Source organism: Parasteatoda tepidariorum, chromosome 6 (assembly GCF_043381705.1).
Source record: "Parasteatoda tepidariorum isolate YZ-2023 chromosome 6, CAS_Ptep_4.0, whole genome shotgun sequence".
In the NCBI taxonomy this organism is placed as follows: Eukaryota; Metazoa; Arthropoda; class Arachnida; order Araneae; family Theridiidae; genus Parasteatoda; species Parasteatoda tepidariorum.
Window position 1 is genome coordinate 66,786,731 of NC_092209.1, and position 20,173 is coordinate 66,806,903.

General features: G+C 25.4%; 2 protein-coding genes across 2 annotated transcripts in view; both read right to left on the reverse strand.

Annotated features, from left to right (window-relative positions):
• Positions 1–20,173, reverse strand: part of LOC107445576 (tRNA Selenocysteine associated protein) — a 363,438-nt gene that overhangs the window by 157,242 nt on the left and 186,023 nt on the right. The window lies entirely within an intron of this gene.
• Positions 10,033–20,173, reverse strand: part of LOC122269329 (gastrula zinc finger protein XlCGF57.1) — a 23,615-nt gene continuing 13,474 nt past the window's right edge. The window contains exons 4-5 of the mRNA XM_071181821.1: positions 17,415–17,705; positions 10,033–10,334 (exon numbers count right to left, since the gene is read on the reverse strand). Coding sequence (XP_071037922.1) covers positions 10,033–10,334; positions 17,415–17,705 — 593 coding nt within the window. The remainder of the gene's footprint in view (positions 10,335–17,414; positions 17,706–20,173) is intronic.

Below are 20,173 nucleotides of genomic sequence, written 5' to 3' on the forward strand. Positions count from 1 at the left end.
ACTTTTATTGCAATGGTTGCATTCATAAGTATGAACTAAAATGAAGTGTTACAATTTGAGTTATTCTATTTACTTAAATTAAACTATATTCATGTTATTTAAATTAAACTATTAAATATTATTTAAGTCAAAAAGAGACAGGCTTGACATTAGCAAATTAATTATAACAAGACATTATTAACAAACCAGAATTCATTATTTAATGAATGACATTATGAGACACTGGACTGCGCAAATAAACCTTCAATGTGAAATTTTTAGTGCAATGATTGCACTTACAAGGATGTGCACCAGAATGTAGTATTTAAGTGATTCTACTTTGAATTAATTCAGAAAGAGTTGGGCATAACATTATTAGCAAATTAATTTTAAAAAGACACTGTGATTATAACCAGAACTCATTGTTTAATGAATGTCATTATGCATAATAAGTTAATATAATAATTAATAGCATACTACAAGACTATGAAAATTACACCTCAGAGTAAAACTTATAGTGCAACTTGTAATCATAAAATGTTCACCAGAATGAAGAGTCATAAATGTCAAATTCTTCTACATAAAGGTTTTATGAGAGAAAAAGATAGGAATGTGATTTCTTCTTAATATGTGACCTCATATGTAATTTTAGAGAGCCTTTCACTCGCGAAATGTAGGGACACCACGGACATGGATACATACCACACGCATCTAGATTGAGACAGGAAACATATACTGCTAAAAAATATATATTTTAAATAAATTAAATTTTTAAAACAAAATGTCTGAAATATTAACATTTGTGAATTTATATTGCAGGAAAGAATACAATAAAATTTTAAAAAAACTAAAAAGATATAAAAATTAAGTTAGTATAAAACAATTAAAAATTCAGATCTGAAAAGTGATAGCCTATAGCACAAACATGTTCTAAATAGTTCTTAGAATTTGATTTTCTAATACGCAATTACCTCAACAAATTATTTAGTATAAACAGTTGTTTAGAAGTAAATAATTAATATTTACTGTATGATATAAGGGTTTATATCTGCAGAACTTACAGTTTTATACAAAATTATAATATCGGCATTTCTTGTCATGAAAATATTTTGAAGGATATCAAATGATTTTTATCTAGAAATTTAGAAAATATTTTAATTAAAAAAAATTTTGGGAAGGAAACTACAGGTAATCCACATGAAATCAGGCATTACTAGGTCAACTTCAGTATTTCAAATATTTGTATTTTAGAGGTATCGTTTTTTATTTTATATTCATCAACTCAGAAAATTGAGATTTTTTAAAATACCACTGAAATGCTATATACTAATTAAATTAGACCATTTTAAAATGTCTTTTTTTAAAATAGGTTTTAAAATATTATAAATATAACTTGCTGCAGATAATAACAATACTTTGCTTGTTTTTGAATCTGTCATTTGTACAGCCTGGTTGGTAGGGCCCTGGGCACATGCCCAAGAGTTCGTGGGTTCGAACCCAGTCGGCCGAAGACTCCCAGTGTAGTAAAGTGACTGATGAACGTTAAATCTGTCGAGTCGCAAAATTTCTCCATGTTCCCATAACAAATCAATACCTCTGGGGGTACTGGATTGGAGATCGATCGTTCTCTGATTCAGGTCAAAATTACGATCTGTGGATGAATGTATGAATGGGTCTGCCCTATAAACGGGCGCGACGTATGATGTGGCAGAAGTCGAATTCTTGGCCATAGATGGCGCCACTGGAAAACAAGAAATGCACACTCGGCCTTAAATTTGCTCAGTTTCACCAAGCAGGCTTGCCCGTGTGGCAAGTGGCATTCGAAACAACAAACTCATCATTCAACAATTATTTATCACAGATACATATAAGCAATGGGAATAACTATGGACAGTAAATTTTTACTGAAAACAAAAGATTTCTTTGCTGTTTCTATAAAAATTGCAATATTCCCTTCTTCTGAATTTACACTTTTAATTTCATAAACTTTTGCCATACACAGAATTTTATTGATTTATAATATCTTATGAATTAATGAATGGTATGTGAAATCCAAATTTTTCTGAAGTGCAGGAAAAATGACTGAGGCTCTCCTATGAATTTTTATGTTACTAAATACTGCCATTTACACAATAAATATAAAGAATTTTCAACATTTAAGTGAATAAAAATAATCATATCAATTTTTACGGTATGTAATAAAAGTTTCATCCATTTACAGTATCTTTATATCCAAAAGCAAAGACAAAACAAAGCAGTATAAAACCACAGCACTTGGTAATAAAACTTGATTTCTAAAACAAGAGATTATAAGTCACTGATTCAAGTTAGAACAAGAAAATTATAGATGTCTTTAAACAGTTTTATCATCTGTTTAGAAATTCAGCGTGCAATAAAAGATAAATATAAAAGGCTTTGGACAGTAAAATAATAAGCCACATTTTTAAACAGTTTAAGCCACTGTTTGTGTTGCTAGCCAAATAACAGTTAATGTTAGAACTGCAAGCAAGAATAATTTATTTATGCAAACACTTAATATTTTTCATGATGACTGTTAAGAGGTTTATATATATTTATTTAAAATATGCATCTTGGAAGTCAAAATCACGATAAATCTTTTAACTTTGTTAAATGAAGATAAAAATATTAATATATAAATTTTGTTGCCGTTTTCAAAATCTAAGGAAAATTTTCTTGAAAATCAAGAGATTTGGTAGCTATGTATTGTCTCAAGCCTGTATATTAAATAGTATAATAATTTCAGTTTACCCTATTTTTTATCAATAGGCAATTTATTACTAAATTAAAAGTGACTAAATTATAAATAGGTAATTATATTCATATTTATTCAATGAATAACCCCAATAAGAATCAATTAGGAAATAAATTAACAGTAATTTTCCATTGCACTATATACATCGTAATTGCAATATTAAAAATTCAATTAAGATGTTAAATCAATTACATACTTAAAATAACTAAACATAAAAACACTTTAATTCAATTAGCATTGGTAAAAAAAAGTAAGGATAAGAAAATCTCCCTAGTTTTGTAAAGTGATTCAAGTAAATGGTTATAGGCAAGAAACACCTTTGAATTTTTGATATTTAGCCCGAAACATGCCAAAATTGGTGTTATAAACTCTCCAGGTATCAAGCCTTAGGGCAAAATTACAACAAAATTTCTCAGCTACACACTATTTTTTTTTAATTAATTAATAGGGAAAAAACAGGTTTTTGACAGCAGAAAAGCATGCAACCTACTAAAGATCAAAAAAATCTGATCAATCCCTTTTACAGTAGCTAGAGATGCATTTAAATTTATTGAGGAGTTTTTCAGAAGGGCCATCAGTTATTTTGTTGTTGTCCTGTCAGTGCTAGGAGGAATGTTGTCAAAAAGTTCTCTACAGCGCAATTATCATGTTTTTTTTTGGGGGGGGGGGGGGNTTTTTTTGGGGGGGGGGGGGTGAAACAAACTCCAGAAAACAAAATACAGAGAGTAACAAGAATGTCTACAGGCAGAAACCCTTTTACAAGTCAATTCTCCATTCGCCTGCAGCTGAACTGAAACTTTGTTAAAATATAACTAAAAATAACACTTAAGGCTGTGAATAGGCACCTCCACTCCAGAAACAATTAGTTGTAAAAGTCAAACATGTGTATTGTAACATGTCTATTATCTAGAATTGGTCAGCTTATGCTAGAAGAAAAGGGGAAGTGACCGTAACCGAAGATGGTGAGGGTTCGTCGAGATAACCTTTGCTTGATATATGAAGTGATGTTATCTATGAAACTGAATGTTTATATTCATTCTCAATGTTTTTTAATTGTCTACCCAATTACTCTTTTTGATGCCTATTCACAGCATTAGTTGTCAACTACAAACTGAACTTAAAATGAAATTTTCATATAATCTTCCCCTAAGTGCATAATAGTTAAATGGAAGTGATAATATTTAACATTAAACCATGTGAATTAAATGTGTGACACAATAAATCTCCAAAATTGAATATAACCTAACCAAGATTCATTTTTTTTCTACAATTTAATAAATGTCGTTGCATATTGCCTTTTTGAGTAAATGTCTTAGAACAGTTTTTACACATAAAGGGTCGTTTCCCTTTGTGTATCATCTCGTGTGCATTAAGGTTTCCTAATTGAGTGAATTTACTTGAACACATGCTACAAGCGTAAGGACGTTCTTTCGTATGCACTCTCAGATGTGTTTTCAAACTTGAAGCCTGCAGACAGGAATAGGAACACATTGGACAAAAATGTTGAGCACCGTCATACGGAGAAATACATCCTATAATTTAAAAAATAAACAAAACATGAGAAAAATATATTTTTAACTCATAATTAAGAAATTATTTGACATTCAAAAAAAAAATAATGTTGTATTTTTCCAGCAATAACAACAATGATTGCAGCTGAATTATAAATAATTGTTTCTGCAGAATAAATAGAAAAGTTTCAGCAGATATTTCGCCTTATTGACTATGATGCACTTCACTCATACAGAAACTTCTTCAGAACTGCAAATCTTTAAGCACATAGAAATCACAAGTGTTTTTATTTTTTTAAAAGTAATTTGTTATTATATTCCTTTATTCATTGAGGACTTTTATATTTCGGCTTTAATAACTAGTAATATTTTTTTACTTCAAACAAGTACTGAAAATATCAAAAGAGGAAGTACTATAAAAAAATGTTTAACTCTAAAATTTAATAAAAAAGTAAACAGAAACAATGCACCAATAATATTCTGATAATAGAAACTAATATTATTAAAAGAAAACTATATAATGTATCGTTATTTGCCTAGTTAGTGTAACCTTTGTCAATCTATATCTTCTCTGCTTTAGCCATTCCTTCAAACTCAAAAATTTACGCCTAGGGACTTCACATTAATTAAGCAATGAAGTAGGATAATTTAGTCACTATCACAAAAATTTTAATTATATGGAATCAACTAAAAATATAATCTGTAATCTGATAGAAAACTAAAAATAAAATTACAATCATTCAAAAAAGTCAGGAAATAGATTTTTTTTCGTACCTGCATAGTTATTATTCAAAAGAAATAAGTTTTTGAATATTTACTATGAAATATAACTAAAAGAATAAGCTATTGTTTTTATGACATTAGCTGTAAAAATATATTTTCCCAGTTACTCACAATATTAGCAGAGCTAAGCACAAGTCATTATAGAAAAGTATTGAAAAAAGTGACTAAAAATTTTTAAAAAGTGATAAATAGTAACTTAATTAAAAAAAAAGGTTTTAATTTCCAGGCAATATCTTAACCTAACAAATATACAAGTAGAAAAAAATTGTTTTCGAAACATTTATATCTGAAGAAATCAAATATAACTATAAATTACATTTTAGATGACTACTATTTAAAAAATTACATTATATATATTCTCTAATTTTTTCTAAATAAAAAAAAAAGTTTACTGTTTCACTACTACAGCTTAAACTATACATTAAAATAACAGTGAAAGTATACAAATACAATAAAAATATTGTTGCTATTACGTAAAGTCAATACATATTTATTAATTGCCTTCATTTGCTATTGTTTTTTTAAAAATAAAATTTTATCAGAGGGCACTTCTTTACGTCGAGGTTTTTAAAAACAATGTGGAAAGCTAAAGATACATTTAACTGTTATTACTACAGAAAAAAAGGAAGTAAAGAAACTAGCTGAAAACAACGCAGTTTTACAATGGAGTTGTCACGAAACGAGTGTGGCATGACATGATTACTGAAATACCAAATAATAATATTGTGTTAAAAGTGTCAAAATAGGAAAAATGTGAGAAACTCTCAGAAAAACGATAAATAACTGCTTTAAAAAAACTGCAAATGGTCGAAAAACAATTGGTGGAAAAATGTAGAACCATGATAGAAATAATCGAGTTGAAATGGGGGATTTTTGAATAAATCGTTAAGAAATAGTTGTTACTGAAACCAGAGTTTCGTGTGTCTTTACAACATTACGTTAATCAAAAATATGACATCGTATTAATATCAAAGGAAATAGATTTAAAAATGAGCGTATTTACAATGGAATAGCCATGAATCTTGCACAAATGTGCTAGATCAAAAGTGAAAAAGGCAACTCGCAAAAATATCATATTAAAAATATTGGAATCTGAAACACCATGTGTAAAGGGTAAAAAAAAAAAAAAAAAAATTCATTCAACAACGGGATGACGAAATCTCTGCTAATCAAAATCATCATAAGATAAATCGAAAAATTGGGGTGCATTCTCATTGCATAATATTCATGCACATACAAGCAATTCGTCTTTCACAAAGTTTTGCATCTTTAGTGTAATTGCCGGGGGGAAAACGTAGGGAAATCACTACAGAATCAAAAGCGCTCAAGACCGATTTTCAAATAAATTGTTCATTAAAAATAATATAAGTCATATTAATTAAAAATAATGACGAAGCGAATAGGACAGTGAAATTGACTCAATAAGAACATGCAAAAATTACTGACAAAACGACAATAAAACAAAGTAAATTCACAAGGAAGTAAAATGCATCAAAAATGATAATTCAAACTTTCATGTCGTAAAGCAGCGCAATTTTAAAAAACCAAAAAGAAAAAACTGAAAAAATATTTACCGAAATATTTATCTAAATACTTACCAACATCAAAAATATTAATTTTAAAAAAAACCCCATCAAATGAGTGAAATTTCAAGTCAAAAATAGGTTACCCAAATTCACATCTTATATCGCAAAATAACACTTTATTAAAAAAAAAAAAAGAAAAAAGAAAAGCAAATAAAGTTTACTTTGTTACCCTAAGTACATTAATCTCTTCTAATTAACAGAAGTCAGTTCCAAAATTATAATTCTTTCATACACAGCATGTCTTTTTGAAAACAAACAAAGCATTGGTAATACTAACCATTCAAACATGAGAATATAAAGATTAGATGTCTTAAGTACTTGTAGTTATCCTTTTTGTATAAAAAGGAAAACAACAAATTTTGTACAAAGAGGTATAGTAAGATAAAGGTTTTGTATAAAATTTTTGTCTATTTTTCCTTTTTATACAAAAATTTCCTTTTTGTATAAAAAGGAAAAACTGGGTACCACACATGTGAACTCAGTACATGATATGACCATATAATGTGAAAAAATTTAATAAAATAACTAATTTTACAGAACAAAACCGCATAGTAATGTAACAGGAAAAGTTAAATAAACAGACTAATCTGATTTTACAACACAATAGGGTAATAAAAAAATCTTACAAGAGTGAATTAGAAGATCTAATGAACATATATCAATAATTAAATTTAATTTTTAAAGTTGTTAATATTGCATTTCAATAAAATTGCAATATACCCAAAATGGGTTTATTTGCAATTACTTCGTATAATCAAAGTTCCACTGTAGTCAATATAGAATAATAAATAAAGATGAGTTTTGTAAAAAAATATTGTCTGCATGGTTAAAAAGAACAAAATTTTTTTTTTCTTAAAAAAAAATTAAGTTTGGAATAAGATCATACCAACAATTGTTAGAAATAAAGAGTAAAAACATTTGATAGAAAATATTGTTAAATTAGTTCATGTTTCAAATCTATAACAAACTTATAACTTGTGAAAGTTTAAACATAACATTAATTTCTTAAAGAGAGAAATGTTCAATAAATACTAAATATTAAAAAGTTAGAACAAACAAAATCATTTCCTAATTCATATCATTCTTCGTTTATTCTAATATCATTATAATAATAATTAAGTCATTTTTTTTGGTCATTGTCAAAATTTTTGTACACAGTATTTGTTATTTCATCTGTGTAGTGATGAAATTATGATTGATATAGATAAAATAAAAGATTACACAAAATTGGGAATAAAAATACAATGAATACAAAAATAAATTTTGTAAGAAAAAAATTATTAATTTCCAAATATGAAATAAGTTTCAGGAGCAAATATATAAGTATATTGACAACTAATTACCTGACATACTTAAAACGGCATAACACCCATTTAAAATGATATGAATAAAGTAAGAGAAACAAATTTATTTTCTTATACTTTGTCTTCATTTTTTATTCATCGTTTAACACAATTATAATTGGAAAAATACTTGCCTAGAATATTCAGCTTACATAGTACAAACACTTCATAGCATAAAAACGATCAAATGTTTTTGTACAAAACATCAACAACAAAAAAATTTAACTCAAAGGTTCATTTGTATTTTTCTGCAAACAAAAGTTTGCTTATTCTAAATAAATAAAAATGAAATTTCTAAATGGCATTCAGATATTTGAAATCATCATATATGCCCTTTTATTTTAATTTGTAGTTAACTCAAATTTAAATAACAAAGCAAAATAATTTTAAGGAAAAAAAAACATAAATGTAGGCAACAATTTTATGAAGAATTAATCTGCCATTTCAAAGAATGTTTGATACAAATAAAGTAAACTTATTGTTGTAATAGCTAACTAATATAAAGCATTTACAATTAAACTTAAGAAGAATAGACTAATTTTACAATAAATAAACAAATGAATAACAAATGTTTTTAACTTTTGTACAGTATTAATGAATGTTGCAAATCATATATGACAAAAAGAAAAAAAATTCAAAAGATAAGTGAATGTGACATTTATAAACATAAATGTGATTTAAAAATAAAAACTTATTAATTATACATGCATGACTAGTAAACAATCCAACATTTTTCAGGAGAAAAACAATTATGTTATTTTGTTGAATGCATTTATGTATGATGCAACTAAATAAATAAAATAAATTTAATTGCATTTCTGCATTTTATTTTATTAATATTATTTTCTTGCATTTTATGCATTTGAGTTTAAATGTATATGCTTTATATTAGTTGGCTATTAAAACAATAATTTATTTAAACCAAACATTCTTTGAAACAGGTGTTTAATTCTCATTTGCATTAAACAAAATATAATAATAATTTAGAAAACAGAATCGCATGTAATAAGAAGTAAATCATAATAGACAACTATTTTTTTGACAAAGTTTTCAATTTAAAATATACTTTCCAGTTGCTTCTAATCCAATAAGGGCATTAGCATTAACAGGAAATAAATATTCAACGCAAACATAAAATTAAATCTTTTTTTTTTGAAAAATAAATAAATAAAATATTGAAAACATTATCAGTGCCAAAACTTATGGCACATGGAATGAAAAATAACACATTGCATAAATCAAGGAACATACTTTTGAAACCTCAAAAGAAACAAAAATATCACTAAAAAATAAATACAAATTCATAAATAGGAGCCTGTATAGAAATAACAAAATAAAATAAACAAAAAAAATGAAGAATAATGAACTCTGTTCAACAGTGATATATTAAAAAAAAAAAAAATTGCAAAGATTGCAAAAATATAACAAATAGTATAAATAGTCTCACACTCATGAGTTCAACTATAAATAACTTTGTTACATAATTCTAAACCTAAAATTATTTATTTTCTCATATTTAATTATACATCCTAAATGTTATTATTTTCTGAAATGCAACAATTATAGAAGTTTAACAACTTTTAACAACTCCAATAAATAACATATTGAAACAAATATTTGAGAAATAAAGAGCATTCCAAGAACAGGGATGAGTTAGATAAAAAAACAAAAAAGCTGAAAATTGAAATCATAAAATGTATGTGCAAAACAATTTTGAAACAATTGAAAAAAATACATGAAATTTTCGCTAGCATATTAATGTATAGAATATTAATACATATTTTAAACATGTGAATACAAATAGTGATGCAAGATTTTAATCTGTGAAAATACGAACAGTAGAAAATCGCATTTATAAAAGTAGGAAAAAGAGCAAAAGGCAAACTTTTAATTTAAAACAAGAAACTTTTCTTAAAAATGGAATTTTTTTAAATTAAATTGGAAAAAAAAGGGGGCAGAATTTTGCCAAAAAGTGGAGAAAAAAAACTCATCCCTGAAAGTAATAAATTTTTTTAAATATATTGAAAACAGAAAATATAATTAAAAATGAACTTATACTAATGTTTTCTACTTAAATGTCCAAGTAGGCCAGAGTGCTGTGCAAATGTTTTTTGGCACAGTCTGCATTCATATGGACGTTCACCAGAATGCAGGCGCATATGAACTTTCAAGTTTCCTTTCAAGGCAAATGATCTGGAACATATATTACACTCATATCTACGTTCTTTGGTATGAACTACCATATGAATCTTTAAATTTCCCTTGTGAGGTGTGGTATAAGGACATTTTGAGCAAACAAACATCGAAGTTTCATCCCTTATAAGAGAGGTAGATGAAACAATCTTTATGACACTAAAATCTGAAAAATAAAAATGATCAACTAAGAAAATACACACATGGAAGAAACATCAAGAAAGAAAAAGGTAAGATCCAAGAAAAAACGATTTAAATCATGAGTGAAGTAAAAAAGTAATGACCATATAGAATCCTAATAGAAAAAATAAATTTGAATTCTCGTGAAAAATATAAATAGTGCTTCAAGTACAATGAGTTTTGTATAATTATATATTCTTATAACAGAATTGGCAATATGATATGCACTCATTAGCTAAAAAAAGATGCAATTACATTCATAGTAAATTTTTTTCCAAAGAGTACAATAATTTAGCAATGTTACTTATCAATGTTATTCTCTCTGTGAAATTTCAACTCCCCTGTGAGGTTTAGTTTTTAGTTAAAAAACTTTGTCTTCGTTGCGACCTCGGTATATGTTATTTATTTCAAAAATGGCTCCCTGAATCAGCTTTAGTTTGTAATTTTTAATGCTTTTTATACCTATAAAGTATAATTTTAAAAGAAACTCGTACAAGCACACGTTAACATGGAAAAAAAAAAGAAACAAATTGTGTTATTGTAAATTATTCTGTAATATAATTAATTCTTATTCAAGTAAAACATTTGTTAAAAATAATTTAGTGTTTTAAAGTTATGAGTAAATAGTGATGGAATTTTTGTACTCTCAGGAGATAAGGACCACATGGTATAATATTTATTATCATCTGAATGATAGGGGTCATTATATTAAGTTTTAACTACATACATAAAACTCATTGTACCCTAAAATTCATTAATAAATTACAGTATCTCAAAGAATTCAATTATAAATCAATTCATTAATAAATCTCAAAGAATTCAAGAATAGATATATTGTTAATAATGATAAGAAAAAAAATTCATGCAAATTTTAAGATTTATTTGGTAGATAAAAACAAGAGCAAGTGAGTTTATATTTCTAAGCAAAGGACAGTTTCAAAAATTACTAGAAATTCAAAGAATGACTTCAAAATTAAAAAAAAAAGTTAAGAACATTTTAGAACTTTATAAAACAGAAAAAACACTTTTAATTAAGGTTTTAAAAATATAAATATCCAATTGACAATGGTACTTAAACATTCTAAATCCAATTTTAATTAATCAGCCTAAACAGCGGTTAACATCCTAAATTGTATTATTTTCTGAAAGGCAACAATTATATAAGTTGAACAACAATTCCAGTAAATAACATACTGAAACAAATATTTGAGAAATGAAGAACATTCTAAGTACAGTGATAAGTTTGGTAAAGAGCCTAAAAAGTTATACATGAAATTTGAGCTAGCATACAACCAAAGCTAATTAATGTATAGTATATTATCATAGAATATTAATTATAGTTTAATCATGTGAATACAAATAGCAATGCATGATTTTAAACTATGAGAATACGAACAGTAGAAAATTGGGATTATAAAAGTAGGAAGAAGATTAAAAAGACAAAATTTTGCTTCTAATTAAATTGAAAAAAAAAAAGCAGAAATTTGACAAAAAGAGGAAAAAAGTCATCCCTGCCCTTCCTTAAAAATAATTTTTCATTAAATAGATTCAGATTTTTTTTCACAAATAGTATTATATTAAAAATAAATTACAGTGAGTAATTAATAAAACAATTAGGTCAAAAAAGTATATAGCATAATAATATCTAAATTTAAATATTTAACCACATTAATTTTAAAAAATGTACAACACCGTAGAAAAAATAAGCAAAAGGTCAAAATTTATTAAAAATAAAGAATTGAAAGAAAAATGAAAATATATACATTAAAAATTCTTTAATTTTTTTTGACTGAAACTGAAGAAAAAAATACAACATTTAATAAAAACACCAGAATTATTCACATTAAAAACAAAAATAATAATAACAAAATAAAATTTAAAACTCATTTCAGGGGCTTTTTTTTACAATTGTTTTTCCTTTAAATTAGGAAAAAAACTTCTAATTTCAGAAATTAGACAATTTTTCAATTAAAAATCATTATTTTTCTTTCTTTAAGCATTACAAATTAAAGAAAATGTGTGATTGATTAAACATTAAAACAAAAAAATCAAACACTCAACAATTATGATACACAACCACAACATAATACATACAAATACATGTTAATACAGCAATTAAAACCAGATATATTTTAACATTAAAAACAAGAGTTTCAAATTTCATTTTTTGCTCAAAAAAGTACTAAATGATCTTAATCATTATGAATTCTTTATCTAGCTTTTATATATTATGTTTAAGAATGCCAACATTCAGCTTCAGATTTAAGTTCAATCAACTATTGAATATGTATAAAATGCATTCCACTTACTAACAAACACATTAAAACAATAATTACAAAAATAATTTATAATTTTTTTTTATACAAATTAAAATATATATATATTTACTAGTATATTTCATTTCTGGAGACACTAGACACTAAATAAGATATTTAATTAGAATGATTAACTACTTTTACAACTATTTCTTAATTAAAATATAGCTTTGAAGATTGTGATAACATTTCATGCAGTCAAACAATGTAATTTTTAACAATCAAATGCATGAAAAAATGATATTATGTTAAGTCAAAATCATTAAATATAATTTGACATAATACATAATTTTTTTACATCTTAATAAAAGTTTTGAAATCAATTTAAATACCTGATTTGTAAATTATGCATCAGCTTATAATATTATATCTGAAAGGCAATAACATTATAAAATAATTATATAATATTGACTAATAAAATTTCTAAACTGCAGAAAAATTTGAAATCAATACAAATGATACATTACTTTATGATACATTAGTTTAATACTTTCTAAATGATACATTACTTTAAAACTTTGAGCTTGAAATTAATAACATAGAAAAATTAAATTAATTGAAATTTACATTAACAAATTAAAAAGTATATTTCAAAAAATGAAATATTTTTTATCAACGTTATTGTGATACAGAGTAAATAAAATATTTATCATTATAAGTATATTATAATAAAGTGTAAATGAGTAATAAATCAATAATAGAACAACGTTTTATTACAATATAGTTGGTATCTGAATAAAAAATGGTTACAATAACTACAATAAGTTTTAAGAATCAACATTTATATAAATTAATCTTTTCAAAACTTAACAAAAAATTACAAGGAAAGAAAAAACATCTAATAAAGAATTTTATCAAAAATAATAAAGTTTATTCAACAACTTTTCTTTTGAATGAAATATTTGAAGCTTGCTTGATAAATCTCAATTTATTTACTAAATTCAGAAATCACCATAAAGAATAATTCCTTTATAACTTATTTTATACAAAAAAAAAGAAAAGAAAAAAATCGACCAATATAAACATGCATAGGTAAAAATGACAGCATTTAAACATCTCGAAAAATTTTAATAATCGAAACCGCACCTCAACATTTTCTGAGGAGAGTCTTGGTTTGATTTAATGTAAATGAAAAACTAACACTGGTATTCAACGCAGAAAATGTGCATAAAAATTACTGTAAATATTTGCTCGTGCTTTGATTTATTAGAATAAAGAATTTATGACATGAAAAAAATAAATATATATAAATGTGAACTATTTTTTCAAAATAATATCTCATATGAATATGAGGCTTAATAATGGTATTCAATTTTTTTTTATGTAAAATAATTAGTTACACAGTTAACTGAATTATTACTGTCATTATGTAATTTTGAAATGGTTAGTCTAATTTTATTTTAGTTTTTTTCTTCTTATAAACACAATCTTTGCAATATCTTTTTAAAAAATATTTATATTAAGAAACATTTTCCAAGTCAATATGTTAAAACTTAATGTAGAGACAATTGGCAAACCTGATTTTTATTTATCTAAAATATTTATCTAAACACAAAAAATATCAGAAAGGAAAAGCAGAAACAATAAATAGATACATTCTAATAATTTTAAAAGTTTTATTTAGACACTTTTGAAGTAATACATTAAAGTGTAGTACAATACTTTAAAATTTCTTTCAAATTTGCATCAGAAAGCATGATAAGAATGCAATCTATACAAAAAAATTTGTTTATATAAAATTTCATTACCTTCAAATTTTTATGTAAAATATTTATAAAAAATCATTGAAAAAGTACAAAGATTGATACTATGAATGAGGGACAATAGCATTATACAAATTTTATTAGATAATACTGATCTATAATCATTTTTTTTTTCAATCTTACATCAATAAATGCAAGTTTTTGTGAATCACTTTTGGATCAATAAGAAATGCAGTGTGAAATTGAAATAAATAGAATTCAAGTATTCTCAAGACAAGAGAGAGAATAAAAATTCATAAAATTTATTCGTATAAACTAGATACAAGAGCAGAACTCTGGGAGTTTTGTTTCTACTTTTTTTTTAAGAATGCCAAATTTAAAATCAAGTAAGATAAAATTATGCAAGCTTAGATACTTGAATTCAATTAAACACAGTAATTAACACTTCATGTTTATAAATAGTAAAGCTTACAAACTATATAACAGCAGATGCTTTTTACTATTTTAATGTTTAATATATAAATTTGCATGCAAAATTGAACTTAAAACTAGTTTTCAAAATTTACTGTTGAATATTACTAGAAAATGAAAGAACTTAAAAGATATATTTTTTATAAAGTTGAATTAGATTTTATTTTTGCCAAAGAAAATGGGGATAATTTTTTTTTGGGGGGGGGGGGTGAGAACAGCAAATTAAAATTTTCAAAATTTTAAATGAGGTTTAAAGCAGAAAATAAATACTTTGTTTAGATAAAATTTCAAATTTCGCTTCATAAAATTGAGGCAGACATTTTAATTAAAGACAGGCATTTTAATCAAACACATCTTGCCATTTTTTTTTTCAATTCCCAGTTTTCATTTTATAAATGAACTATACATTTTTGTTACAAAAAAAAAATAAATGAAAAGCACATTCAATGCATTTGCTCTAAAATCTAACATTTAAAAGTCACTGATCGCTCAATTAAGTTAAGTTGCCATAAAAAAAGCAGATGGTAAAATGCAACAACAGCTCTCCTAGATCTAATCAATTCTCAATCACTAAACAAATTCTACTAAATGCATAAATTGTAATACATTGATTGTACTATTATTTCATGATTTTATGTCTTAAAAACTTACAATATAAATAGAGAAGAAGTACAAAAGTAAATCCATCACTTTAAATTAATTGATAAGAAATAGCATGTGAAGTAAAATAACAAATTAGAAAAACACAGAAAATGATATTAAATATCAATAAAAGTTTTACCACATATAAAATTACAAATTTAGAAAACTTCAAAAAGTTTTCATAACTCTTAATCAAAATATGGAACTCAATGACTAATATGAACTGTAGTAAATATATATAAAATATTCAAAAATATAATCTATGACGTAAATAAAGCTAACAAAATAAGACTTCTATAATGACCAGAAAATAAAAATGGTTAAACATAAAAGTAAATAGCTACTTTGACTATCAATAAATATATACATTGCTTGCTATGAAGTAAATAAAACAGTAGCAATCAAAAATAATCTACTCACAAAGAAAGATATTATTCAATTTCTACATATTTAGTGTTAGGTAGATATGTTATTTTAACTATAAATGAGTCGGTAAATTATTGCAACCTCTCAAACTGTATGAAAGAAATTTGTTCTAAGCTTAGTAGCAGAATTTACGGAGTGAATCTGCAGTTTTAATTCAAATTTGTCTACCACCACATTGCAGTAAGAGAAAAGATTATTGTAAAAATTCAGCTTCATCTAGCATACATGAAGCAAAATTTGTCAACATAAAAGGTTCTTAAAAATTAGGCATAAAAATTTTTGTTGTTTAAATTCAAATAGAATTACATGCAATACTAAAAAAAGGTAATAAATGTCTATACAGTTAGATTTTTTATCAAGAGAAAAAATTTCTTTGCTTTTTGTTTTTCTGAGGTAATCTCAATTTTTTTAAAAATAGTTTTAAAATAGAACCTCAGAAATTTCCCCACGTCTGCTTGCTTCTTAAAAACTAAAAAGAAAACAAAGATGAAAAGTCTGCAGATGCTATAATAATCTGCAGATGGTGTAATAATCTGCAAAATTCCCTGCCGTGCTGGAGGGTTTTTGCTACCAGGGTTGTAAGTATATGTCAGTTTTAGCTTCATACAAAAACATATCTACCTGAATAGGGTGTTCCGGTGGTAGAGTCAGTTAGGGCATCACTCACAGCTCAGATAAAAATATGGGGCCCCCCGAGTTTAATCGTACAGGTTATGCAACTGGCATGTAAGTATATGTTGCAAAATGCATGTAAATCTGTTGTGGTTGAGTTTTCGGTGGAAGGTTGGACAGAAAGGTACCAGCTCAAGAGATGCCCATGTACATCTAACATGAATCAAAATTCTGAGGCAATCCTGCTTTGGCAGCTAAAAGATAAGAGCCCTGAAAAACAGTTGCTTAGCCATGTAAGAATGATAACACCCATATAAATTTTACGTAAACATTCGAAGATCTTAAGAATATATTTCTTAGGAAGTAACATTTTTGATAGCTACTGAATTTATGCTATGTGAAAATTTTTATTGGAGAACTATTTCTTTTAAGCAAACATTCAGGTCATACCAGTGCTAAAACTTCGCAACTACATTATCTGCAATGACCGTAGACTAGCTTTGTGTTTAAAATAAGAACATATATTCCGAATATTTACAAAGATTAACTAAACTTCTTTTATAGGATATGATTAAAAAAGATTTCAGAACTTATTCCAGTTACAAAATATAAAATTATTTAAAATCATTCAAAATAAGACGGTGTTATGCCTCATTCAGATGTACCTAAAGCACAAATTTTTAGATGCTAGGAAAAAAAATCTGTTATGAAAAAAAAAATCATCTGTTATGAAAAAAAAACTAACAAAATATTTTAACTACATTTTTAAAACACATCGATAAAAAAAAAGGTTTTGGAATGGATTACTTAAAAAAAAAAATATTAGTCTAGCAATTGCAAAACATAATCAGAATGAAAATTTTGATTTAAATTTTTTTTTTTAAAATTGTTAATCACTTTTATTATGATTATGAACATGGTGAAAAATAAGAGCAGTTCTTTGTTTGAATGATTCTTTGCATATGTCACACTGATAGGGATGTTCACCAGTATGCAAACGCATGTGAACTTTCAAATTTCCTTTTTGGGAAAAGGACTTATTACACACATTACAAACATAGGGACGAGCTTTCGTGTGAACCACCATATGTACTTTTAAATTCCCTTTATATGGAGTTGTGTACAGACAATGAGTGCAAGAATAGATTTGGCATTCCATTCTAGATCTGTTTGGTGAAAGTGAAGGGTCTAGAAAAAGAAAAAACAGAAAAAAAGAAACAAAGATTAGGCAGGTTAAAATGAGTAGAGAACTTATTAAAAGATATGAAGAATTTAAATTATATATCAATATAGTTAAATATGTCAAGTAAATTTTATAAAAGACTAGATAACACAAATTTCAAAGAATTTAAGACACAGTAAACAATTTTAACAAAAAATTTGTAAGGAGATCAAACTTAAGGTAAATTATTTTTCTTTTAAAGATACAAATTAAATTGCTATGTAGCTATGACAAGACAAGTTAGGAAAATGAACACCAGTTGAAGAGTAATATGGGAGAATATCATCAATATCTCTAATCTCTAAGTCACAAACTTGCAAAAGTTACCTTTAAGATTAACACATATTTAAAAGTTTATTTCATTATTTTAGTGTACACACACTATGTACTTAAGCTTTAACATTTACATTAGTGCTTTAGCATTGTGCATTTAACTAGAAGAGGAATAATAATAATAAAATCACCAAAATAGTGAAATTTATAATTTATGGTTATATAGTGATATTTTGAAATAATCAAAATTTTGAGTTTTAAATGTTATAGAAAAGGGCAAGCTTGTATGTTCAGAACTTTATCTCTGCCAAGTCTTAAAAACAGTTTTGAATAGGAAAAAATATTTATTAACTTCTTCCTTCCATGCCTATAATTTTTAAAGTTGACCCTAAATTCACTAAAATGCCAATCAATATATATATATTTTACACTAAATTCTCTAATATTAGCCAGTCTACTCAAACATATAATAAAAACTAAATAAGAAACCCTAATTTATCTAAACGAGAGCTTTTTTTCATTTAATTATTTTCTTCATTCATTAGAAATTAACTTATTATTATTATTAATCAGGAACAAGTTTTATGATCAAAGGGGAAGGGAAAAAAAAAACGAATTTCATAGCAGCAAATTAACATTTTTAAATGCTTAAAAGCACTAAACCATTTGACTGCTAGCAGAATTCTAAAGAGGACAAATTTAAACATAGGAGACAAAGGGAAAAAAAAGTCAACTGAAGTATGAAATGAAGCATTCTGTAAATTTATTATCCAAAAACATAAAAAAAAACACTATGAATCACAACTATAATACAATGGAATAACAATTTCTTGAAAGTTCTTTTATTACCTGGGTTGGGTTTAGTGACAGTAACACATACACTAAAAGAGAAATAATTTTTAAATGGTATTGCAAAGTTATAATATTTTAATTTCATAGAAGAGTAACAGATAAATGTTTGAATATTTCTTAGCAAATTTTAAAAAATCTTAAGTCAGTATTAAATATTAAAAAGGAATTATAATTGCTTCCAATCTATAACAAATTCTGTCACATTCTTAATTTGAATTATTAGTTCAAAGCCTTCTTCAAATACAACACATTCATGTTAATTGGATATGCTTTTATGTAAATTTAGAATATCATCCTTAAAAGGTAAGAATATTACAAATTTATTAACCATAAAAGTTATTTTTTTAAATAAGCAATGATTAAAACCCAATTTTTTTTCTTCAATACTGGAATTATGAATTAGAGGATTTATGTCAGTTATTAATTATTGAAACTTTTTATTTAAGCTTTTCAATCTTGTTATAGTAAAACAAAATTAGAAAAATAACCATTTTTAGACATTTATTATGAAGATAACATTGAGATACATAGAAGATAACATTGTAAGTATAAGAAACTCAAATTCAAAAATAATGCAACTATAAAACAAATGTACTTCTTTCAGAACAACTTTATTGTTTTTAATAAGTAATTAAAGTGATAAACAAATCATTTAAAATATAATTACTTCTATGATACAGAGACTAAAATAAAAACAAAGATAATTAATAGATCCTGTAAAAAATTTAACAAAATATTTAGAAAAAAAAAAAAGATTAAGGATGTTCAGCAATTGTTTAAAAGAATGAAAAAAAAGTACAGATAATGGAGGTCAGATATTTAACTTTCTACATTTATAGAATGACCAGCAAGATCTGGTAACCAAGAGAACTTTATAGCGAAATTTTTAGAGGGCCAAGGCTCAATCTGGGCTGTCATGCCCAGGCTATGTTTTGATTTGAAGGATGAGTTTTTATAGTTTTCTACAAGATACAGCTTTAAGTTTTTCACATTTTTAAAGCACATCTTTTCTTTAATTAATTTTTAAGGAACATATACAAATAAAAAAATTTTTATTAAGATAATTTTCCAGGATTTGTTACGTCAATTTCAAGAAAAAAAAGTTAACCATAACAAAAGCAAATAAAAAAAAAATCATTAAAAGTTATTTAAAAAAAAAAAAAAAATTAACAAAAACAACAACAAAAAAAAAAAAAAACAAATTGAATTTTTAAAGAGAAAAATGCGCATTGTTTGTTAAAAAGAAATAGAAGAAGTCAAATGCAGAGTATTTTATTTATTTCTCAGTTTTCAAGAATATATGCATAAA